Raw genomic sequence first — 25,643 nt, forward strand, 5'->3', positions numbered from 1 at the left:
TGCATTATCACAAAATTAGCTTGCAGAGCAAACATGTTTTTATTTATAAAACAGAATCTTAGTAATGTTTTTTTTTTATTTCAAATATAGCATTCACACTACTCAAGGCTTCACATGAACATCTCAAACAAACCCTGTCATATTATTGGTAAAATATTGCTGAAGATTATTTTAAAGTTATTGAATGATGGTGAGTAAATAAGATGATTTGTATGATTAGTGTGTTTGTTTCTAGACAGTTTTGCAGTATAAATATTGACTAAAAAGAAACAATAGAGCCTGAAGTCAACATAAACATCCAACTTTAGTGAGAACTGACGCATTTAAAAAATCTACAGCAGAAAACAGAAAACAAACTGGATTCAGACAACAATTTGTGTGTCAAAAGTTAAAATGAGTGAATATAACGGAAAATATGTTCATGTGTGAATAATTCAGCCCAGAAAGGGTTAATCTGTCAGCACAAAGAGTTTGATGTGTGTTTGTGAGTTTGACAATTAATCAATGAATTCTGCCCGGAGGTACTGAACCGATTAAAGTTTTTAAAGGTTCTCTCTTGTGGTCTGAACACATCTGACTACAGCGACAAAAATTTATTTAATAAGAATAGAAAAAGAGGTGATTTTAAATTCCTGTAAACAGCATAAGTTTCCACTAGTTTGTGTTTGTATGTTAAGATATTTTAACTGAACAGAAATGAAACGTTCTAAAAATTATTTGAGATTTTAAAGGTTGCACATCTTGTGAGAGACGAAGATACTGAAGGTACATCTCAAGTTTACTTGACTAGTTCCTATTGATAAATATATTTTAGAGAATTCGCTGATTAAAATTTACTAAGCTCAACCGTCTGTTCCTTGCTATCTAAAATATATCAGGACACTGGAGTAAACTCTCGACCGTCTCACACTTCTGTTTAATCAGTTTTCTGTTTGACGTTTATTCAGCTGTGTGAAAACTATAACTTTAATCTCAGCCAAACCGATTTACTCAGGAACAAATAAAATACTGAAAAAGCCAAACAATAACATTTTTAAGTTATCTGAGTGACTTCTATATCATTTTTAACCCGAGTAGCCGAAGACCGCGGGGATGTGGAAACGATGTGCAGGGAGTTTGCTGTTGTCGCCCCGGTCAGCTATCGAGCTAGTGGGTCTCTGAAAACATCGGAGTACTTTTGCAAATATGCGATGTCTTGATAAACCGAGCAGATATTTGATGTTTACACAGCTACTTTCTCACCTTATAACATGTTAAAAGTTTATTTTGTGACCCAGAAAGATTAATAAGAGTAATATTAAAAACTTAGTAGCGACCGCCATTGTTGGAAACTGGAATTGGCTGGGCCACGCTATGAATTCTGGGATATGGTGGGCCACGAAGGACACACCCGACCCATCCTTCAAATTTGGAGAAAAGGAGGACGCATTTGTCGGCTGCATTTGGAGGAGTCTACGAATCTGAACAGTCTTCGGCATGTCGGCCAACAAATGCGGCCTCAGGAGGATGTAGCCCATTAATTTGGATACCCCCAAAGTGTCATGGTAAAGTGGCAGTTCATGAGAGGCTGATTAAAAGTCTGTTTTATAAATGTTATTCTAGAATTTTTCCAGTGTTTTTTAAGACTTGAATTTTATTAGATTTTTTACAAGAAACAGAAAAAAATAGAAGGGACATTCCACTCCTTAAGACAGTTAAAATAGCAAATGTGTTGAAGATGCGTACACCATCTCAACAAAAACAGAGTTCAAAATATAACATAAATAAATAACGATGCCAATAGCTCACATAAACCCGATTACAGCTGTTGTAATTAATCACGAGCTTAACTACTTAAGCCAGATACATCACTGACCTGTATATGAAAAATTTATCAGTTTAATCATCCGATCTCGAATTTTTCCAGTGTTTAAATAAACGATTAAGAAGTAAACACTATTCCTGATGTCAGATAAACACTCAATTTTTCACTTTATTTGACAAGTTCAGAAACACGTGATGTTCGATGTCTTTACAACAACCTGTGAATCACTTCAGTATCACTTTGTTCTTACAGCACATTATGAACATAGTTATGATAAACACTTTCATTAGCAGCACGTAAACATTACCAATACATCAATAAACACTTACAAACAGATGTGCTTTAGTTTGCTTTCAATACAATGTTGGAGATGTAAAGTGACCACAAACACTGCAGAAAACATGATGTTCTGATTGGCTGACATCATGTCACTAACTTCCTGTTCACAACATCTGCCATCAGCTGATCGTGTCACTTTGAAGCTGTCATTCATCAGCCTCGCCGCTCTGTAAACTTACTGCAGATTCACAACAACAACCACAACACAAACACACTGACACATGATCATTTCCAGCTGGATGACAAAAGTAACATACACATTTTTCACTTTAAGCTAATAAATAAACAATAAAATAAACTCCTTAAATTACATTTCAGTAATAAACACATTAAAAACACACAATCAATATCTGCAATCCAACACTGTCGTCAGGAAAACAAGTTTTAAATTCATTTAAAAAAAAAAAAAGGCCAGATTACAGGACATCTGAGGGCCATGTGACTGTAATGGAGGAGGGTCCATAAGATATAAAGCTGTTCAGATACTGAGATGTTCATTTTGAAGCCTGTCAGGCACTTTCAGGTCTTTGTAATTTACATTTTCTTTTTATTGAATGTTGGGATGTTTTAAGTTTAAATTTCAGCTCAGTGAAGCACTTTAAACACATTTTTTCAGTAACTTGTCTTTCTTGTAGAAATGTGTTCCAAACACAGAACTTTGTGTTGACAGGTGCTGGTGCACCTAAGGAAAAAACGTTAGGTGCACCAGGCAACTGTGGCAAAAAGTTAGTCTAGAGCCCTGACTGATTTTAGTATCATTGTTATGTGTGTTTTTATTTGTGTGACCCCTCCCACCAGAGAATGTGGGTGTGGGTTTTTCTCTCTCCTCCCTCCCAGGGTCCTGTGTGGGTATATCTTGCAGGCCGAGTTGTTTGCTTGGATTCCTGTTCCCAGACTGGACAACAAGCTGTGTGTTTCTGATGGTAACTTTTGAGTGTTCTCTGTGTGAAACTCCTGAGTCAAAAAGTTCATTAGTGAGTAAAGTGAGTGAACTTGTGTGTGTGGCGTTGTGAGACCTAATCAAGCTCTTTGTAAATAGTTATTAATAGTTTTGTAAATTAGACAACCTGGAGTATTCTTTCACTATATGTTAAACACGGCAGCAGCCTGATATGAATGAGAAGCCTTTTCTGTTGAAATCTGTTTTCTCTTGTTTGAGTAGGACCTTGGGTTAGAAATGTATCTGTTGTTTGACTTTCATATTGGGCAGGGAACATTAGGGACCTTTATTTTGGCGTGGCTCACTGCCGAAGTCAACAAACAGCTGCGTAGAGTTTAGACTGCTAAATGTTTTTGTCCTTGGGTGGAGTTGGAATCAGGGAGCAGCATTTCCAGATTACCCCTAGGTTTGGAGAATAACACTTTTTAAAGATTATAATAAACTCTTTTTTAATTTAATTTCAAACGAGGAATTCTGCACCTCTGTGAAAAATCTGTTTGCTTTAAATCTGAGAGTTGAATGCCATAAACATGATGAGTAAACACTGACAGGTTTACAGACTCAGATTCAGACTCAGGTTTAGCTCACAGCTAAAGGCAACCAGACGCAGCGACCAGGCAGAACTGATCCGAGAGCCTTTGCTGCATCCTTCCTCTCTTTCTCCACTGTGATGTTTAATAAAGGCAACAGAGACCCAAAAATCTAAAAATGTCATTTAGTTAAAAAAGAAAAAAGAAAAAAAGAAGATACTAACTTTTCTTAGCGGTAATTCTTTGAAGATATTTGATTGTTTGAGAATAAAAAACAACAACAAAAATTCAGAAAACAGTCAGAGAGAGCACCTGCGTTAGGGTGGAATGTTTGTTAAGCTGGCAAGGCTGTTAAGGTGGATTGTTTAAGGTGGAATGGCTGTTAAGGCAGAACATTGTGGGGTGTGGTTCCAGTATAGGCTGAGTGGTGAAAACAGGAGAGTTCTTAGATCCACAGAAAAGGAAACTGATCCAGAGTCATCTGCTACCTGTGAAGAATGGGAGTGATTAAAAAAATGACGACTCAGAAAGAAGTTAACAAACTGACTGATTAAACAGTTAATTCAGGGTTTCAACATTAAATATTAAACGTACTCTGACCCGGGAGAAAGAGTTTTTTCCTATTCAGTTTTCTCAGACTTTTTATCAGTGTAGATAAAATAATTATAGCGAGTGACTTTAATATCCATGTAGATATGTGCTCTCTTTCCCAGCACCCTGGCATAGACTTTCCTGGGAGGGCAAAGATGGGAACCACCAAAACAGCTCTACAGCATCCAGAGCCTTCAGGAACTTAGGCCAAACTTCTTCCACCCCAGGAGTTCTGCAACCATGGAGTTGTTTAAGTGGCCTCACTCCCGGTGATGGACAATTCGCCCCCCCTTGTACACAGACTCTGCTTTTTCATACAGATGACATGTCAGTAGAATTAAAAAGGCTTTCAGCACGGCCTCTCCGAATTCCACCTAAACCCAGGTTTTTGCTTCGGCTACTGCCTGACCCATGATCCTCTTGGCCTGTCGTTACCTATCCCCACCAGTGGAGTGACATTCCATGTCCCAATTGCTAGTCTCGATAGCCTGGGATTAGTCCATCAGGGTTTTCTAAAAACCTTAAAAACATGATATCTAACCAGATACTTTAAATGGCGTTACCTTGGCCTCCAATAACACTGTGAGGAATCCAATTAATCTTGGATTGATGTGATGGCAGCGTGCTACTTCGGCTCCTAAAACAGGTGCATTATTTTGTTTTTTGTTGGCTTTTCTATTGATTCTGCCCCCGTATTACACAACATGTGTGTGAAAGATACAAAGACTCTCATACACCCGCTACGCTCTTCTGGAATATCAATGTGAGATTTAAAACTCTACCCGAAGATCCTCTAACAAAAGAATACAATACAACTTTATTTATAGAGCACATTTAAAAACCAATGGTATACCAAAGTGCTTCACATAAAAGACAGAAAATAAGACAGAAATATTATAAACATTATAGGACCATAACAAAATACCAAGTATGCTAACAGGTCAGTGTTACTAATACACAGGAATGGCATAAAATACATATCAAGTAAAACATGTTAAAAGCACAAAACCACAAAAGATATGTATAAAAGGTAAAATAGAGTAAGTCTAGGGATCAGATGCAGGCATTAACAAGCAGGAAAGGCAAGGTTAAATAAATAGGTTTTTAACCGTGATTTAAATGATTGGATAGAGTCAGACGCGCAGATAACAATAGGAAGGTTATTCCATAAATGTGGTGCAGCCAAGGCAAACGCACGGTCTGTGTTGTTGATAATTTTAAAAGTAAGCGGCATTTTAAATTGGATGCGGTATTTAATGGGTAGCTAGTGCAGGTCAGCTAGAACAGGGGTAATAGATTCAAACCTCCCAGTTCCAGAAGGTCAAAAAGGCTTTTCCAGGTCCTTATGCAGAACATAATGCCTAGCCTTAGAAATGACACGCAGTTGGTAGAAACTAGATCTAACTACAGCGGACACTTGTTTATCAATTGCTAACAGTGTCAGAGAGGGAGCTGGCAAGGGAACCAAAGGCATTGTGAAATTGTCCGCGAGGAATATTACTATCAAATACAACGATTTCAGTTTTATTATCATTTAAGAAACACTGGGTCTGTGACCCAGTGTTTTCTGTTCTGTATTGTTAATCTTTGATTTCTTGATGTATCTTTGTTTATTCTTACTTTTTGGTTCTGTGTATCCCCTCTATTGTAGTCAGGTCTGTGTGAAGCCTGCGTCTCTGAGTCTGTGTCTTTGCGTGTGTGAGTTTCCTGTTTTACTTTGAAGGTCTTTGTCTCATGTGAGGGTGTTCAATTTACGTCTCCCTGTCTCATCAGCTCTGATTTTTCCCATGTGTGTTCCTCTCCTGACTCCCATCCCTTGATTACTGCTATGTGTATTTAAGCCCTGTGTGTTATCCTGCCTGTTGCCGGTTCGTCTGCGTTATCTCCCTACGTCATCCTATGTTTTTCTCTCCATGTCTCTCTGCATCTGGCTTCAGAGCCTTGACAAGATAAGAGAGTTTCCTAAGAGCCACTCTTTGACCTGACACATTCACTCTTGAAAGCAGTGCAGAGACAGAGCAGGATCATCAGCTAGTTCAATGTAGATCTGTATATCGTCAGCATAACAGTGAAAAGCGATATTGTATTTCTCAAAGATTGCACCTAGAGGGAGCATATACAGCGAGAAAAGAATAGGGCCCAGCACAGATCCTTGAGGCACTCCACAGCAGACAGGTGCAGCGGAGGAGGAGCAGGTGTCCAGGTTGACCGAGAAGGACCTATTGGAGAGCCACCGTGGCTCAGGGGGTTGGGAAGCGCATCTGTAACCGGAAGGTTGCCGGTTCGATCCCCGGGCTCTCTGTCCTGGTCGTTGTGTTCTTGGGCAAGACACTTCACCTACCGCCTACTGGTGTTGGCCAGAGGGGCCGATGGCGCGATATGGCAGCCTCGCTTCTGTCAGTCTGCCCCAGGGCAGCTGTGGCTACAACCATAGCTTGCCTCCACCAGTGTGTGAAAGCGAGAGTGAATCAATAGTGGCATTGTAAAGTGCTTTGGGTGCCTTGAAAAGCGCTTTATAAATCCAATCCATTATTATTATGCTCAAGCCTCGCTAACAACATGCTGTGATCGACCATGTCAAAAGCCGAGGATAAATCCAATAGAACTAGGACCGCAGCGCATCCAGTATCAGCAATTAGAAGATCATTTAGGACTCTAAGCAAAGCTGTTTCGGTGCTATGACGTGGTTTAAAGGCAGACTGGAATTTATCAATAATGTCATTCGCATCCAAATACGACAGGAGTTGTGAAAAACTATCCTCTCGAGAATTTTAGACAGGAACGGGAGCTCGGCCTGCAATTAACAAAATCATTATAATAAAGGTTCCTTTTTTTAAGAACAGGCTGGACTACGGCATGTTTAAAAGCTGACGGGTCGAAGTAGTCCTATACTATGCAAGATGGGAGGATATCATATATAGGATTAGTATTATTCAGTTGCTCAACTAATCGCTTAAGAGTAAGGAGTGACACGGGCTCAAACTGATGGAAGGTTGATGAACAACCAGGAGAAGAAACAGGGCTCGACACTAAAGGAAGTGAGGACTTAAGAGAAGAAACTTTATCTAAGAAGTGATTTAAAAATTGTTCAAAAAGAGCTGGAGAGCACACCAGCGATTATCAAGACAGTGACTGACCACCGAATTAAAAATTTTAAATAGTGTTCGGGAGTTGTGACCATTAGCCAGGATAATTTTTGATAAGAAAGCCATTTTGGCCAATTTAACAGCAGTTTGAAATTTCGAGCAGCTAGCACGTAGGATTTCACAGGATACCTGGAGTTTATCTTTTTTCCACCTCCTCTCATCACGGCGGCAGACACGTAGTAAGCCTTGCGTAGAGTCGTTTAACCAGCATTGGGAAAAGGTTGTAGGGCGCTTCATTTTAATAGGTGCAACAGTGTCAATGATAGAAGAGCATATGGATAGCTAGGTGTTTGCAAAGTCATCAACCATATGAGAGGCAGAACAATCAAAAGTACTGGACGCAGAATTCAGGAAAGACACAGAAAGATTTGCCACAGTTTCAGCATTAACTATATGCAAAGCAGGAACTCAGGGTGCAGTGCAGTATTACCTAAGTCAACATGACTGGGGAGTGGTCGGAGATCCCAACATTGTTTATATCCTTGATGCAAATGTCCAAGCCATAGGAAAAGACCGAGTCAAGGGTGTGGCCCTTAGCATGGGTAGGTTCATTTACCCACTGAACGAGGTTAAAAGAGTCAGTTAATGCAAGAAAGTCTTTAGCTAACGGGCCATCCGTGTCCAGGGAGCTAGGACACCACTGGTAGCCCATCACAGAATGCTTAGGTTGCTGTGATGGACGCCACATCTGGAGGACGTAATCCAGGACCGAACAGGGAGGCATGCCACTGGAAGGGCTGGGTAGGCTTGTAATCCAGCGGGGCAGATCCACTGATAGCTAAGCAATTTAGCATCAAAGCGGTCTCTGGAGGAGGGGAGAAAGCGTAGACTATCCTGGCCAGCATTTGGATAATCCGTAGCCCTTGCTTTAAGGTAAACCTTGAGGCGGACGCGAAGACCACTCCTTTTACCCCGTTTCCTGTAACGTTTCTTGTGCAGGTTGGGAAGGGCTTAGGCAGTAAATACTGGTGGAGGAGTCTAGCTGTAACAGGGTGGCGTCACCCAGGTTCAGTGTTGGGAAGGTTACTTTTAAAATGTATTCCACTACAGATTACAGAATACATGCCCCAAAATGTATTTTGTAACGTGTTCTATTATGTTACTCAATGAGAGTAACGTATTCTGAATACTTTGGATTACTTAATATATTATCATGCTTTTTACAACTACATGAATGTCCTATTGCTGTGTGATTTATTACTGTTACTGAAGGTCCGCAGCTCTGAACCGTAGTAAAGGGATCTCTTGTCATGAATCGCTGTGCGGCAGGCAGGAGTTGGACCCAAAATGCAGGCACTCAGGCACGAGGTTTAAACACAAAGAACTCAGCTTTATTCGCTGGCAAGAGAAAGTCATACAAAGCAAACTAAACTGGAAACTCACAAACTAAACCCACAGAGAGACACAGGGAGATCCACACAGCATGAGGGATGACACGACACTGACTCAGAGAAACACAGGGTTTAAATACACTGGGAAGTAACGAGGGGAATGAGACACAGAAGGAGGGCACAGCTGGGAGAAATCAGGACTGACGAGACAAGCAAAGCAGGACGCATTCACATAAGACACGGACCATCAAAGTAAAACAGGAAGTATCACACAGAGACGCAAACTTGACACAGTGGAGACAGCAACTAAGAAACACAGAGACATAAATCATAAGGCAGAGGACTCTAAGAACCGAAAGACACAGAGGGGAACTCAAACATGCAGACACAGACTACACAGAACAGAGGGGACACAGAGAAACATGAAGGGCAAGGGATCGAAACTAGAAACCATAGAATAACTCACACAAGTACAATAATACAAACATCACAAAGAACTAAAAACGCTGGGTCAGGGGACCCAGGACCATGACATCTCTGGCTAATACGTCGGGTTCCGTGTTGGGCTCGTAGCCGAAAAATAGCTTTACTTTGTTCTCTGGGTCAAGTTTTAGACAGAGAGAGGCGTTGAAAGGCTGCTCCAACGGAACTTATTGTTTCGGAGGAAAACACGAACAGTGTACAGTCAAGTCTTAATAGCTTACTTACAACTGGGCTCGTCAGGCTCTCTGTTTGGCTGCAGTGGTTATTATTATATGCTATATATGCTATAATAATATATGCTTCCAGCTCCTGTTTCTGCTCGATGACAACTCGTACTTTTCTACTCTCCTTTTTCTCCCTCCTCGCGCTCACAGACACATAACGTGTATAGCAGTCCATTCTCCCTGCAGCACGGACTACACTGCCCATGAGGCTACATTCTTTAGGGCGATGCCTGTAGCATTCTGCCTATTAGCTTAGCACAACAACATAAGGCGCTCTCTCACCCAGGAAACACAGAGAGAGCGTTACCCTGTAACCATGGCAACCGTAACACTGCCGCCTGGAACAACAAAACAAACAAAACCCAAACAGTCCTAACCCACGATAATATGAAACAGGAAAATACCCTTGTGTAATCTATTTATTTCAACAAAGTAACTGTATTCTAAATACCACCTTTTTAAACGTAACTGTAACGGATACAGTTACTCATATTTTGTATTTTAAATACGTAACGCGGTACATGTATTCCGTTACTCCCCAACACTGCCCAGGTTCCAATATGGATCCGAGCAATGCGAGTAAGAGAATTGGAGATTTAAAAGCGTTTGTCTGTCGTAGGTTATTAGTGCACAAAATGAGCATGAGCATAAAACCAAAAAAATAACGAGTACTATGCCAAGGTCCAGTAAAAGGGGTAGGGAATGTAAAAAGCAGAGGCACAGACACGGACGAGGACGGCTTGCCATACACACCGGCGCCATCTTGAGTCCCCGAGAGTGCGCCCTCAAATTGCCCACTGCTACCATCCCTGTTAGGAGATGCCGCAAGCATCTCCTAACACAGGGGTGTCAAACTCAAATGCACAGTGGGCCAAAATTCAAAACTGGAACAAAGTCGCGGGCTGACGTTAATATTTATTGAAATATATTTATTCCTCCAGATATAAGAATGAATCTTTTCTTATGGACTCAAACACGTTTTGCTGAAAAACTGAATATGGAACAAGCAAAGCTTAATACTAAACAATATATATATTAGCTGTATGATACCAGTAGGCCAGCTCTAATAGTAATTTGGTATGGCTTTGCGGGCCAAATGTAATTAGGCTGCGGGCCAAATTTGCCCCGCGGGCCAGAGTTTGACACCTATGTCCTAACAGTTCCAAACCCAGAAGCACAGCAAGGAAGTCCTAAAAACTCCTTAAAAAGCCTTCAGCTAATCCAAAATGCTGCAGCAAGAGTCCTGACAGGGACTAGAAAGAGAGAGCAGATTTCTCCTGTATTGGCTTCCCTTCATTGGCTTCCTGTTAAATCCAGAATTCAAAATCCTGCTCCTCACATACAAGGTCTTAAATAATCAGGCCCCATCTTATCTTAATGACCTTGTAGTACCATATCACCCTATTAGAGCACTTCGCTCTCACACTGCAGGTCTACTTGTTGTTCCTAGAGTATTTAAAAGTAGAATGGGAGGCAGAGCCTTCAGTTTTCAGGCCCCTCTTCTGCAGAACCAGCTTCCAGTTTGGATTCAGGAGACAGACACTATCTCTGCTTATACTGCAATAGGTGCCCACATAGCAAAATTGGTATGGCCCCGATCTGGCCCACACACCGCAAAGAATGATGGCCCTTTGGTGGTCCAGGTGTCAGCTTTATGTGTACCTTAATCAAGCCATGTAATAACAACATGTGCCGGAACATAATAGTGCTAAAGTCACATGACGAAACTCTGTTCAGACAGTGAACGGACTGATTATTGTATAGCGCTTTTCTACTCTCCCGGATTACTCAAAGTGCTCTATACAACAGGCCACATTCACCCACCCACACACTTTCTCTAAACTGAGTGCTTCCTAACTACATTCATACACATTCAGACTCTTGACATGCAGACTGGAGGAGCCAGGGATCAAATTACTAACCTTCTGATCAGTAGGTGACCTGCTCTACCTCCTGAGCTACAGCCACCCACTGCCTAAGTTGAGTAAACCGTCACTAGGTTTTGGATAAAGTGTACACTCACAAACCTGTCAAACCTGCATTTGAAACGTTGGCTACCATAGCAGTATAGTATTGCAACTAGAGATGGACTGATCCGATATTACGTATCGGTCCGATACTGGTGTAAATTACTGGATCGGATATCGGAGGGAAATAAAAAATGTAATCCGATCCATTAAATATCAAAAAAGCACCTCACAAAACTTGCGACATGACGTAACTCGGCTCATAACCGTAGCACGTCGCAGCAGTATGCGTCAGGTGATAGAGCGGCTCTGTGTCTTTGTAGTCAAGTCAAGTCAAGTCAAGTTTATTTATAAAGCACATTTAAAAACAACCGAGGCTGACCAAAGTGCTGTACAATAAAATACAAATATAAAATACAATAAAACACAAGTACATAAAACACCTCACTGATAAAACAATAAATTAAAACAATAAGTTAAACCTTGCTAAAAGTCAATGAGAAGAGGTGAGTTTTAAGAGCAGTTTTAAAAGTTCCTAGGCTTGTGGAGAATCTGATGTGAGGAGGTAAACTGTTCCACAGTCTGGGTGCAGCCACAGCAAAAGCCCTCTCTCCCCTAGTCTTTAGTCTGTACCTGGGAACATCTAAAAGCATCAGGTCTGCTGACCTCAAAGATCTCCTGGGGCGGTAAATGCTAAGAAGCTCTGCCAGGTAAGGTGGTGCAGTACCGTTAAGAACCTTAAAAACCAGCAGTAAAATTTTAAAATCAATCCTAAAAGCAACTGGGAGCCAGTGGAGAGAGCAGAGGACCGGAGTGATGTGGTCTCTCTTTTTGGAACCGGTCAGCATGCGAGCAGCAGCGTTCTGCACCAGTTGGAGGCGATGCAGACAGGAACGATCTAAACCAGCATAAAGGGAGTTACAGTAGTCCAGCCGTGATGTAATAAAAGCATGGACCACCCTTTCTAGATCGTTCCTGCACAGGTAGGACTTGACTTTAGCTAAAATCCGTAGATGATAAAAAGATCCCTTGACTACGGAGCTGATTTGTTTATCAAATTTAAAAGCACTGTCAAAAGTAACACCGAGGCTCTTAATGGAGGAAGTACATTCGGAAGTTAGGGGTCCCATAAAATCAAGGGAAAGGTTGGGGTCTTTAGGAAGCCCAAACACAATGACTTCAGTTTTACTTTCATTTAGATGTAGAAAGTTAAGAGCCATCCAAGTCTTAATGTCAGACAAACTGGAGAATAACGGCTGCAGAGAGTCCTTACAGTCTAACCTCAGAGGGAGGTAGATCTGAATGTCATCAGCAAAGGTGTGGAAGGACACATTATGTTTGCGCAGCACATCGCCCAGAGGGAGCAAATACAGAATGAACAGCAGGGGGCCTAGAATGGACCCCTGAGGTACACCACAAGTTAAAGGAGCTCTGGGAGATGACAGTTCACCGAGGTGAACAGAAAAACTCCTGTTATCCAGGTAGGACTGGAAAAACTTTAAAACAGTACCTTTCAAACCGACACAGTGTTCTAGGCGGGATAACAGTATGTTGTGATCAACAGTGTCGAAGGCTGCTGTCAGGCTGCTAAGGTTACTAGGACAGCAGCACAGCCAGAGTCTACAGTTAAAAGCAAATCATTAAAAACTCTCAGTAAGGTGGTTTCAGTGCTGTGACGAGCTCTAAAACCAGACTGAAACTTCTCATAGAGACTGTTGTTGTCTAAAAATGACTGGAACTGCCTGAGGACAACTCGTTCCAGAAAGGGCAGATTGGAGATGGGCCTATAATTAGAGAGTATAGATGGATCCAGGTTAGGCTTTTTGAGGAGAGGTTGAACAACAGCATGCTTAAAAAGTGTTGGGAAACAACCAGAGCTGAGACAGGCAGGTAGCCTCGCTAGCAATCCGGCATTTCATCTCCGAGGAAGTGATCCCAGAGAAGTAAAGCCAGTGTGTAAGTTCATCTCTGAATGTTTGTAAAGCATTCCAGCGTTAAGCTTAACAACCGATATATGGAGCGACTGCCTCTCTCCTTCTCTCTCCTGCTGCTACTTCAATCATGAAACTGATCAATGATCAGCTGATCGGCTTTTCTGTCGCGAGTCCGTCTCTCTTCTTTGTTTTTGGTCCACTTTGCGCCAAAAAGAGGAAACCAGCAGCTGAACAACAGCAGCACGTTTAACCTTGATAAGCTGTTGTTAGAATTTATTTAATATTACTTTCTACACCAGGATCTTTTTCTACGTAGCTGACCTGTAACTGTGCAGGGGCGGATCTAGCAAAGTTTAGCCAGGTGGGCCGATAAGGCAGTAACAGGGAAAAGGGGGCACAAAGACATACTTTTCTTTCTTATTCTCATTTAAATGTCTAGCTTTTAATAAATAATTATCTTACACCCAAAGTTTTAATCTGATGTAAGATGTATAGAAGTCCATTACTGTATATAGTAACTATTAAGTCTAATATACCCTAGTAAGCTATAGTACTTTTTCCTTTGGGAAGGTACCATCTGTGCAGTCTGCAGTTCTGTTGAAGAAAGATGATGAATCTATTTAATTATTCTTGAAAAATAATTTATTTCTGTGCATTTTTTTTTCACACTGCATCAAATTAAAGTTGATTACGTCGATTAAGCATCATGAGGTGGAGGGGGGGGTGGTTCCCTATTTTTTGGGGGGGTTTTGCTGGGAGTTTTAGAACCCTATTAGTTAGGTTGCTTACTCTTTAAAACACCAGAATAGGGAGGATGGAGCAGGTTTAAGTTTATTAGTTTGATCAGTATTGCTGAACTATGAAATATTTTGGGTGCAGTGCATTTTTTGCATAAAGGTATAACAGAATAGCTTTAGTGTTTTTTTTTTAACTTGAGTATGAACTTATACAAAAAGCAGCAAGATATAAAAAAAAAAGTTCTATTGATTAAAAAAAACACTATATTGGATTCATATCGGTATTGGCAGATATCCAAATTTATGATATCGGTATCGTGCCATCTCTAATTGCAACATGGCATTTGGGTCTTCTAACTAAAATAGGAAAATAGGAACATAAACAGTGGCATCTACGCCAGGCCTGGCCCACATCTGGATGACATACCACTTACCATGCCAGAAGTCAACCAGCAGTCCTGGCTTGATACCAGATCTGGGCCAGACCTGCTTGCTATGTGGGTGTAGGCTGCAGGGGGATTCCCATGATGCACTGGGTGTTTCTTCTTCAGTCAGCTTTTTCACTCACTATGTGTTTATACACCGCTCTGCATTTAATCATTAGTTATTATTAATCTCTGGCTCTCTCCCACAGCAAGTCTTTTATCCTGTTTTCCTCCACTCAAATATACAGTAGAAAAGCTCCCAAGCATTTCATTTAATGAGCTGTAATAAAACAGATCAGTTTGACAAGCAGTGCTGACAGAAATAAAGTTGTGGCTGAAGCTTTGTAGTTGTGTGCCATGGTTTCTGAGGTGTGACTCACCTGGAGCCTACTTGCTGCTGCTGCTCTGGTGGAGATGTTGCTGAGGTTGGTGTCGGGGGGGTTGGTGTCGTGGGCTGGACCCTGCACCCCCTCCTCTGATGGTAGGTCGGATAGCATGGGAGAAGGACGGATTCTGATGGTGCTGATGACCGGCTCTTATTGGCTTGGCTATATAAATGCAGGTAACAGGTGAGTTTAGGTAAAGACAAACAGCCTATCACATCACATATCAGACTTGGCTTGTTTTAAGTTATCTTCTCACCGATCTGAGCCGAGTGTCCTTTCCTGAACAGGTTTTTGGACCGCACAGCCTCTTTGATGCGGTCAACTTCCTGTTGGTAGCGTTTGCGATCCCTCACGGCTGACTCTTTTGCATTTTTCAGAGCAGTTTCCAGAGCTTTCACTCGCTCCGCCGTCGCCCGGAGACGCTTCTCCAATTTGGGCAGCTCACAGCGGAGCTCAGCGTTATCCCGAACCAGCTGGAGGAAACAGCTACTGTCAGTTATGTGACTTGAAAGCGTGTTTGTTTATCCACCTTGAGGAATCCCCAGTAAAACACTTCTTTCTTTAATTATTATTTATTAAAGCAGGCGATGAATGATTACATGTTATCATGTACATGGATCCCCTTTGTTCAGAAGACCACAGGATGTAAAGTTGCAGATCAGAGTTCCTCAACTTATCAGTATACAAAGTTTTATATGAGACTGTGCATCTATCTGATTGATTAAAATTGATGGGGAGAAATCATAGTTTACACTTAATTCTCCCTTCGTCGGTGCCCCAGGCTGGTCCCAGCCTCTCAGCAGTCCGCCTTGTCCAATCCAGGGGAGCAGCACCTACAAACTCTGCTAAACATGTACTAAGTGCTTTTCCCTATTCACTCACCTTTCACCTAACAGCCTGTTGTCTTAGTGACCGTGAAAGCAACCCTGACTGAGACGCCAGATGTTGTTTTGTCTCAAGCGGTCCCAAGTGCAGTGTTGGGCAAGTTAATTTGAAAAAGTAATTAATTACAGTTACTAGTTACTTCTTCAAAAAAGTAACTGAGTTAGTAACTGAGTTACAAGATTCTAAAAGTAATTAATTACTTGAAAAGTAACAATTGTGTTACTTTAAAAAAAATGTTTAACCCTCTGGGGTCCAGGGTATAATTGGCCATTTTTAACTACTTTTGATTTTCCTCTACATTTCACCTTTAAAAACTATTTACTTTGCCTTGTTTGGTATCATCCTTTTCAGCACAACCTCACGTGTCTGAATTTACAGTTATGTTTTCATTTTGACATACTGTATTAACACAATTGATCTAAAATCAGACAAAAAACATAAAATCCGAGTAGAAGAAGTTATATTTTGTACTGTAACAACCACAAACATGTTTAATGAATCATATTTCATAACTTTAAATGCAAATATAAATTGTCAATTTTAAAATCATATGCACAATTTTCCAAACAACAAAGTTATTTGCAGCCATTTACCTTTTACCTTTTTTAAATAACCATTTCAAACTGTTTACAGTACAATCAGCTGTTCTTCAATAAGATGCCACAAATTATTTGTGCCACTCCAAAAACATAATTTCTGTCCACTATAAAGGAAACATCACAGCCTGATACCTGCAGGTCTGACAGCAGCAGGTGTGTCACTCCTGTTTCTACCTGGAGACAGCAGCCGCCTGTTCTGACACACAACACAAAACTATCCACAACACTACACACTAACTACACAAGACAACACACTAACTACACACTCCAAACACGCTAAATGTCACAAATCTCTCACATCTCAAAACTCGCTCTCTCCCTCTCGCTCTCTCTTGCCGTCACTCCTAAAACTTCCCCTGTTTTGGGTTTTTTTTTAGGGGGTTTTGCTCATAAGCAGAGAGTGCTTGCTGCGCTGTCCTTAGACAGTGAATGTGACGAAACTATTGAGGAAAAAACACGCGTATATATTGTTTATCATGAGTCTGGTTTTACGTGGCCTATCAACACAATTTAAAAACTGGTATATACAGAGGTGGGTAGGGTTAGGGTTAGGGTTAACCCTAACCCTATTTACTCAGTTACATTTACTTAAGTTTTTGAAAAAAATTTACTTTTAAAGTACCTTTCTTGCACGATACTTTTTACTTTTACTTGAGTACATTTGTGAAGAAGAAACGGTACTTTTACTCCGCTACATTTGCAAAATTCGACTCGTTACTTTTAAAAAAATAATTAGTTCAACACATTAGATAACATGCAGCCAGTGGAGTTTCCGGTAACTTTTTACCAATCAGATGTGGCCATGCAGTCATGACCAGTTTGAAACTGGCGGGCAGAGCGGCCCAAGCGTTTCAAAGTAGCGGACACACGGAAAGAAGAAACATGAAAACATGGCAGAGCCAGTCGTCTACGCTACAGCTGAAGAGGATGAATAGCATTTTCCTCATATACAAAGAATGTTTCTCTTAAAAGCAGCACAAAAGAACAGCTATGTCTTCAGCGTCAGTGTCTTCAGTGAGAGCCAAAACAAACTAACTTTTCAGCGTGAAAAAACTCAGCTCATGTACCCTGAGGAAACGGTAAGTTTTCTCTAAATATCTTTTTAGTTGTGGTTAGCTGGATGTCAGTCTTATGTTATAGCAGCTGTGTCGAGCTCAAGCTGCGAGTCATATTTTCGGCGCTACGTTGTAGAGAGACAAGTTTGTGGGTGTTTTGTGCAGCTTCAGCTGTCTTTTTAACTGCTCGCTGGTCAGCTAGCGTGAGCTATAAGTCAACAGCTAGCCTGGTTAATGACGCTAGAGTTCCACGCAGATGCAAACAGCTCGTCTCTACTGCTTTAACTGTTAAAACAGAAGGCAATACTGCGGGTGACACGGTTTATTATGTGAAGCAGCAGCTTGTTTAGTTTAAACAGTCTGCATTAGGCTGGGCAAACACTGTGCGATTTTTTTCTGTCGCATTATTCAGCTCCTGCTCAAACTGTACAATTAAATCTCAGGGGTTAGAAGTTCATAGGTCACGATGTAGGGTCTCACACGGCCTGATGCTCTGATGCGACCTGAGTGCTCAAACTGTGCGTCCATAACATGAAGCTTATCATACAAAATCTGTCTCTCGCTCTCCCTCTGTCTTACAGACACACACACACACCACTGTCAACTTTGCTAAATTACTAATGAAAAACATTGACCAGGCAGCTGTGATTGAGCAGCAATGTCCATCCAACTCTTTTCATGGTTGTTGTAGTCGTCACAATTTTGTGAGGTCACATTGAAAAGCCTTGGATACGGAAGCGTAGAGCTGCCACCCAGCCAAAAGAAAAATAGAAAAGTATATTGTTCTAACAATATACCTTTCACGTTTGAACAATATAATATCACGTTATTACAATATACAGAATTATCACGTTCGTACAATATAAATATTATATAGGATACATCGCAGCTCCAGTCACGCTTCCATCACCGTCTTTCTCGTCTTTTCCCAGAGTAACAGCCAAACAGGAGGATCTATTGGCGAGCACTGCTTAGCCTTGCACACATTCTTATTTTAAACATAATCTGGAATTCATTGCAAACTGTTTGTGCGGGATATGAATGACAGGATTTTGTTTTTCAACAAGAGTTAGTAAAAAACATCTCCAGTGTGATCAAATCTTCTTGCCAAACATCTGCAGCTTGGCAGTGTATACAGCACTATAATGACCAGACCTAATTCTTTTGAAAACCTTACATCTTTCCACAGGTCTCCACTTCATCAGACATCACCTAGACACAGAGCTGGATGAGGCCAGCGCAAACAGCAGCCTAACCGACGAAGATGATGGATCCATGGGGTCAGGAAAGCCAGAAGCAGGGGAGCTGGAGAGGTACCTTTCATGTCCATTCACTGGAGGTGTGGATCTATTGCATGGCGTTCCTCACATCAAGAAGCTGTTGATCAAAGTCAATACAGCTTCCTGCATCTGGAGCTTGTGAAGGACTTCTCAGTCATGCAGGACTCCTGTTCACTGCTGAACAGTCACAGCTTCACAGAAAGAACCTTGAGAGCAAACTGCTGCTGAAGCTTAACCATCACCTCACTGAGTGAAGAAATGGCACATTTTTGCTAAATATGCAGAAATAGATGCACACCCATACAATTTATGGTAAACTGAGCTGCCTTGTATGAACATATGTTGAAGATGCCTCGTTCTGTTTTCTCTGAGGCTGCTGTGCCATTTGGAGCAAAGATGAATATAAAGTTTACAGCATATTGTCACTGGAAATTGTCTGCACTGTTTATATGTTTATATTATTTACTGTAGGTATTGGTGAAAGAAGCTTTATGTTGTGAAAAACTGAAATCTGGAAAAAATTGTTGATCTTTTTACATATATTCCTGTTGAAAATACTAAAATTTGTGTATTTATTTATTTTTGTTTGTCTGATAGCATTTATTTATAAAATAAATCAGACATTTCAAACAGTTACTCGCTACTTGAGTAGTTTTTTCACCAAGTACTTTTTTACTCTTACTTGAGTAACATTTTTGAAGACTACTTTTCACTTTTACTTGAGTAATAATATTTTAAAGTAATGCTACTCTTACTTGAGTACAATTTTTGGACACTCGACCCACCTCTGGGTATATGTCACCTTGTTGCTTTGTCTTTAAGTGGTCATGTGATTGGCTTACCATGACTACTTTATTCTTCCTCAGTCAAACAGCAGCACTCGTGCGATTGTTTTGCACCCTAAACTGCAGGTGTTGTGAGAAAAAGTGATCATCAGGCAGAAAGTGATTGCTGTCAGCGGGAACGTGCGGAGCTGCTGAAAGCTGTAGCACCCACATTACTTACAGCTATTTCCATGCAACTAATATAAGATGTGGTCAACTGAACACAGCTTCAACCGTCTGTTTGTTGAAAAATAGTAACGCCACCGCATTTTCTTGTTAGTAACGGTAACTGCGTTACGATAGAAATAGTAATTAGGGACTCTCCTCAGCTCTTACTGGGACAGTGGCGCGGCTGCCCCTCTGTTGGTCTTCCTTGGTCTCTTGTGTTCTGGGGGCCTCTGGATGTCTGGAGTTTTGATCTCCTCCATACCTGCTTCATACCCTGGAGGACGGGGCTGTGGCTCCCCACACTCCCTAGCAGATCGTTACATGGAGAAACCTTTGGAATGCAAGCATGCTGATCCACACAGGTATGCACACAGGTATGCACACAGGTGTACACACGGGTATTCACAGACGCGGACTACACCTTTCTTGGCTGCTGCCTCAAAGCACATTGTGCGCTGTCTATCTTGCGTGCTGCACAATATCGTTTATTATTTAGTATCTACTGATATCTACTGCTAGCTAGTTTATTGTGATGGTGCCGTTTTTTTTATTATGTTGCTCTTTGTTGTTTGCTTTATCTTCTGTTTTTTTTTCTCCATACAGGTGACCCAGGTGTTTTGTTTTTTTTGTTTGTTTTTTTTTCTTTCTTCCCCCCTTCTCACCGTCTCTTCTCCCCTTTGGTTTTCTCTCTCTCCCTCTCTTTCTTTCATTCTCTCTCCCTGTCCTATCCCCCAGTCATGTCTGTCCCGTTTGTAGCAACTGAAAATAAAATAAATTCATAATTATAATAAAGGTCAATCAAATGGACCAATATGGCAAGGCCATGATGATCCACTTGGTAAAATAAATCCGCTTGGAAAGAAATAGTAATTAGTTAGATTAGTCGTTACTGAAAAAATTAACGGCGTTACTTGTAATCACATGCCATTATTCCCATCACTGCCTAAGTCTCCACCTTATCATAGGACTTAGTGTCCCTTCACCTGGAAGCTTCTACACTGTCTACACGTCTAAATTCTTAGGCTTTTATGCGCTATTATACCTGAGAGACTGCTTCTCATTCACATGGTCACACAGAGGATCACAGCTGGAGACACAAGCTTCACTGCAGGATCTGTACTCTGTCATATTTCAAGAAATAATTGCCAACAAACACAACATCAGCAAACATCCAATCACAGAGTGACCTGACAATGACAGACCCACACTAAAGATCCTGGTTTTAAAAACTGCAAACTGAAGCACAAACTTCCAATGGGGGAGACACCAGTTGAGGGTGACCCTGTGGGTAGGGCTTAGAGACTAGGTGAGATCACTCACCTGCTTGTGGACCCTGCTGAGCTGCTCCAAGTTATTTTCTAAGAAGACGATCCTCTGTCTCTGAGCCAAACTGCCACCAGCCTCATCGCTGTCATTCTCTGAACTCTGATCATGACAAAAACACATGAGACTTTATCACTGGACAGACAGACAGACAGACAGACACACACACACACACACACACACACACACACAAAGATCCCTAAAACTCCTCTCAAAATGGACTGAGGCAGATCAGTTAGGTTGACATCAGTGGAAATGCAATGTCGCAATGGTACTCTTTAAACTTTATTAAATTTGAATGTAAATAAGCTGGAAAATGATAAATGAGCTTATTGTAAACCTGGAGCAGCGACAGCATTCAAAGCAGGAAGTGACATCAGCGATTGTGTGACGAATCAAAGCTCTGCTGCTCTGAATCTCAAAGTAAAGCTACTTTTTATTCTTACATTCTTGATTCGAGCTCCGATGTCGTCGATGAAGAGTTTGCGAAGGTCGTTGAGCATCTGCAGCTCTTTGGCCTGTTGGAGGAAACAGAGACTCAGCTGGTCTCACATCAGCAGTAAGAGATTTTGGACTTTATCATTTTGCTTCTGTACATCATCACAGAGGAAACCAAGAATCCAGCCTGTGACTGAAGAGTAGACTTTCAGACATTTAACAAAAGTACAGGGAGTGCAGAATTATTAGGCAAATGAGTATTTTGTCCACTTCATCCTCTTCATGCATGTTGTCTTACTCCAAGCTGTATAGGCTCGAAAGCCTACTACCAATTAAGCATATTAGGTGATGTGCATTGCTGTAATGAGAAGGGGTGTGGTCTAATGACATCAACACCCTATATCAGGTGTGCATAATTATTAGGCAACTTCCTTTCCTTTGGCAAAATGGGTCAAAAGAAGGACTTGACAGGCTCAGAAAAGTCAAAAATAGTGAGATATCTTGCAGAGGGATGCAGCAGTCTCAAAATTGCAGAGCTTCTGAAGCGTGATCATCGAACAATCAAGCGTTTCATTCAAAATAGTCAACGGGGTCGCAAGAAGCGTGTGGAAAAACCAAGGCGCAAAATAACTGCCCATGAACTGAGAAAAGTCAAGCGTGCAGCTGCCAAGATGCCACTTGCCACCAGTTTGGCCATATTTCAGAGCTGCAACATCACTGGAGTGCCCAAAAGCACAAGGTGTGCAATACTCAGAGACATGGCCAAGGTAAGAAAGGCTGAAAGACGACCACCACTGAACAAGACACACAAGCTGAAACGTCAAGACTGGGCCAAGAAATATCTCAAGACTGGTTTTTCTAAGGTTTTATGGACTGATGAAATGAGAGTGAGTCTTGATGGGCCAGATGGATGGGCCCGTGGCTGGATTGGTAAAGGGCAGAGAGCTCCAGTCCGACTCAGACGCCAGCAAGGTGGAGGTGGAGTACTGGTTTGGGCTGTTATCATCAAAGATGAGCTTGTGGGGCCTTTTCGGGTTGAGGATGGAGTCAAGCTCAATTCCCAGTCCTACTGCCAGTTTCTGGAAGACACTTTCAAGCAGTGGTACAGGAAGAAGTCTGCATCCTTCAAGAAAAACATGATTTTCATGCAGGACAATGCTCTATCACACGCGTCCAAGTACTCCACAGCGTGGCTGGCAAGAAAGGGTATAAAAGAAGAAAACTAATGACATGGCCTCCTTGTTCACCTGATCTGAACCCCATTGAGAACCTGTGGTCCATCATCAAATGTGAGATTTACAAGGAGGGAAAACAGTGCACCTCTCTGAACAGTGTCTGGGAGGCTGTGGTTGCTGCTGCACGCAATGTTGATGGTGAACAGATCAAAACACTGACAGAATCCATGGATGGCAGGCTTTTGAGTGTCCTTGCAAAGAAAGGTGGCTATATTGGTCGCTGATTTGTTTTTGTTTTGTTTTTGAATGTCAGAAATGTATATTTGTGAATGTGGAGATGTTATATTGGTGTCACTGGTAAAAATAAATAATTGAAATGGGTATATATTTGTTTTTTGTTAAGTTGCCTAATAATTATGCACAGTAATAGTCACCTGCACACACAGATATCCCCCTAAAATAGCTAAAACTAAAAACAAACTAAAAACTACTTCCAAAAACATTCAGCTTTGATATTAATGAGTTTTTTGAGTTCATTGAGAACATGGTTGTTGTTCAATAATAAAATTATTCCTCAAAAATACAACTTGCCTAATAATTCTGCACTCCCTGTATACCCAGGAACTAAACACTACTCACCCTCTCCACAGCAGCACCATTTATAGTGAGGTCTGTGTGGTGATCTTTGCCGGGCCTCCTGAAATCACTCTCTCTTTCATTTTGTCCAAATTGATTGTGAGTTTTGGGTCTACACCTGACTTCAAGCTGCTTCATGTCCTTTCTGTAAATGGACTAAACACCGTAACTGATGGGACCGAGCACTGACATGTCATCTGGAAACCACAATGTGGTTGGTGCTGGATCTGACTGTACAGTCATGTGTAAACAGCCTAAACAGCAGCAAGCTCAGGACACACCCCTGAGGTGTGCCGACTGAGATGGTTTTTCATCTGTGGCTGCCATTTTGAATTCAAAATCCTGCTCCTCACATACAAGGTCTTAAATAATCAGGCCCCATCTTATCTTAATGAGCTTGTAGTACCATATCACCCTATTAGAGCACTTCGCTCTCGCTCTGCAGGCCTACTTGTTGTTCCTAGAGTATTTAAAAGTAGAATGGGAGGCAGAGCCTCCAGTTTTCAGGCCCCTCTTCTGTGGAACCAGCTTCCAGTTTGGATTCAGGAGACAGACACTATCTCTACTTTCAAGATTAGGCTTCAGTCAATTCAATTCAGGATGTAGAACTCATGACTGTGAAAAGTCTCCCATTCTATTCACCTTCTCAGTTTTTGGAGATTTTTGTCATAGCAGCCTACATAGCACCGCATGCTAATGCTAACAACGCACTGAAGGAGCTACAACATCACATCAGCTTGCTTCAGAATAAGCACCTGGAAGGTTTTTAGGTAGTGGCTGGGGATTTTAACCACTTAAACCTGACAGACATCTTACCAAGGTTTTATCAGCATGTCACCATACCGACACAGGGAAATAACACGCTGGACCATGTTTATACCAACATGCGAGATCCACATAGAGCAGTACCCCGCCCCACCTCAGCCTCTCCGACCACATCTGTACAGGGAGTGCAGAATTATTAGGCAAGTTGTATTTTTGAGGAATAATTTTATTATTGAACAACAACCATGTTCTCAATGAACCCAAAAAACTCATTAATATCAAAGCTGAATGTTTTTGGAAGTAGTTTTTAGTTTGTTTTTAGTTTTAGCTATTTTAGGGGGATATCTGTGTGTGCAGGTGACTATTACTGTGCATAATTATTAGGCAACTTAACAAAAAACAAATATATACCCATTTCAATTATTTATTTTTACCAGTGACACCAATATAACATCTCCACATACACAAATATACATTTCTGACATTCAAAAACAAAACAAAAACAAATCACTGACCAATATAGCCACCTTTCTTTGCAAGGACACTCAAAAGCCTGCCATCCATGGATTCTGTCAGTGTTTTGATCTGTTCACCATCAACATTGCGTGCAGCAGCAACCACAGCCTCCCAGACACTGTTCAGAGAGGTGTACTGTTTTCCCTCCTTGTAAATCTCACATTTGATGATGGACCACAGGTTCTCAATGGGGTTCAGATGGGTTCAGAGGAATGTTGACAATGCTGCAAGCCTGACTGCTCATCACTGCTTTTGTTACCCGTTGAAGGTCTGGCTCCTGGGTTGGGGTCCTCATAGACGTCAAAACTAGCCAAGCTCTGAATAAGCATGCTGTCTGTGCAGATGTTAGCAGTATAATCCATTTGTTTCTTTCTCAGACTCAGTTTTTATTTCACCATCATGCTCTTGCCTCTTTGTACAGTAAAAATACAAAGAGGCAATTTCCCTGACAATGAATCCAAGATGGCGACACGTAAATTCTCGGCGTAGCGTCTCCCTCTGGACTAAAATAGGGCTTTGGGCAAAACGGGCCGGTCTAAATACTGACTCTGGGTAGGCAAACCTGAGGATACCGTGTCCGCCTCCACTTGGACTCTGGATTGACGGGCCGGAGCCTGCAGGTGCCTACTGCATCTATTAGATCCTGGGATTCCTCCTTGTCCTCCCCTGCTCGGACTTGGAACTAGCAGGCCGGGGCCTGTTGCGTCCCCCAGACTCGGAGCTAATCAGGCCGGCGCTCGCTGCATTCCCCGGACTCGGAGCTGGCAGGCCGGAGCCGGCCACATTGTCCGTATTTCAAAGCTAACGAAGCTGGAGTCTGTTACACCGCCCGGACTTGGAGCTAATAGGACGGAGCCTGCTATACTGCCTGGACGCAGAGTTAACAGGCCGGAGACTACACCGTCCGAACACGCAGCTAAGAGGCCGGGTTGGAGCCTGCTACGAAGCATCTCCATCTGATCCCTGGATTGCTTAGTCCACCTCCGCTCGGATTCGGAGCTAATAGCTTGGAGCTTTTTGTATTCACCCTCACTTTGGACCCTGGGCTATCATTATGAAGATGAGGACACTTATCGAAGCTTTATTGTGTGTATTCGTGGTTTGGGACTTGGGACATTGCGGTGCTCCCTGGGTGAGAACTG

The 25,643-nt window shown here is 41.7% G+C and overlaps 1 protein-coding gene across 1 annotated transcript in view; it reads right to left on the reverse strand.

Moving 5' to 3' along the window:
• Nucleotides 1–3,274: 3,274 nt before the first annotated feature.
• LOC120742178 (kinesin heavy chain-like) overlaps nucleotides 3,275–25,643 on the reverse strand; it is a 77,511-nt gene continuing 55,142 nt past the window's right edge. The window contains exons 22-26 of the mRNA XM_040045321.1: nucleotides 21,418–21,489; nucleotides 20,969–21,073; nucleotides 15,094–15,310; nucleotides 14,832–14,999; nucleotides 3,275–4,101 (exon numbers count right to left, since the gene is read on the reverse strand). Coding sequence (XP_039901255.1) covers nucleotides 14,839–14,999; nucleotides 15,094–15,310; nucleotides 20,969–21,073; nucleotides 21,418–21,489 — 555 coding nt within the window. The 3' untranslated portion in view covers nucleotides 3,275–4,101; nucleotides 14,832–14,838. The remainder of the gene's footprint in view (nucleotides 4,102–14,831; nucleotides 15,000–15,093; nucleotides 15,311–20,968; nucleotides 21,074–21,417; nucleotides 21,490–25,643) is intronic.

The sequence above is a fragment of the Simochromis diagramma genome, unplaced genomic scaffold (genome assembly GCF_900408965.1).
Source record: "Simochromis diagramma unplaced genomic scaffold, fSimDia1.1 OVJJ01000055.1, whole genome shotgun sequence".
NCBI classification, from domain to species: domain Eukaryota; kingdom Metazoa; phylum Chordata; class Actinopteri; order Cichliformes; family Cichlidae; genus Simochromis; species Simochromis diagramma.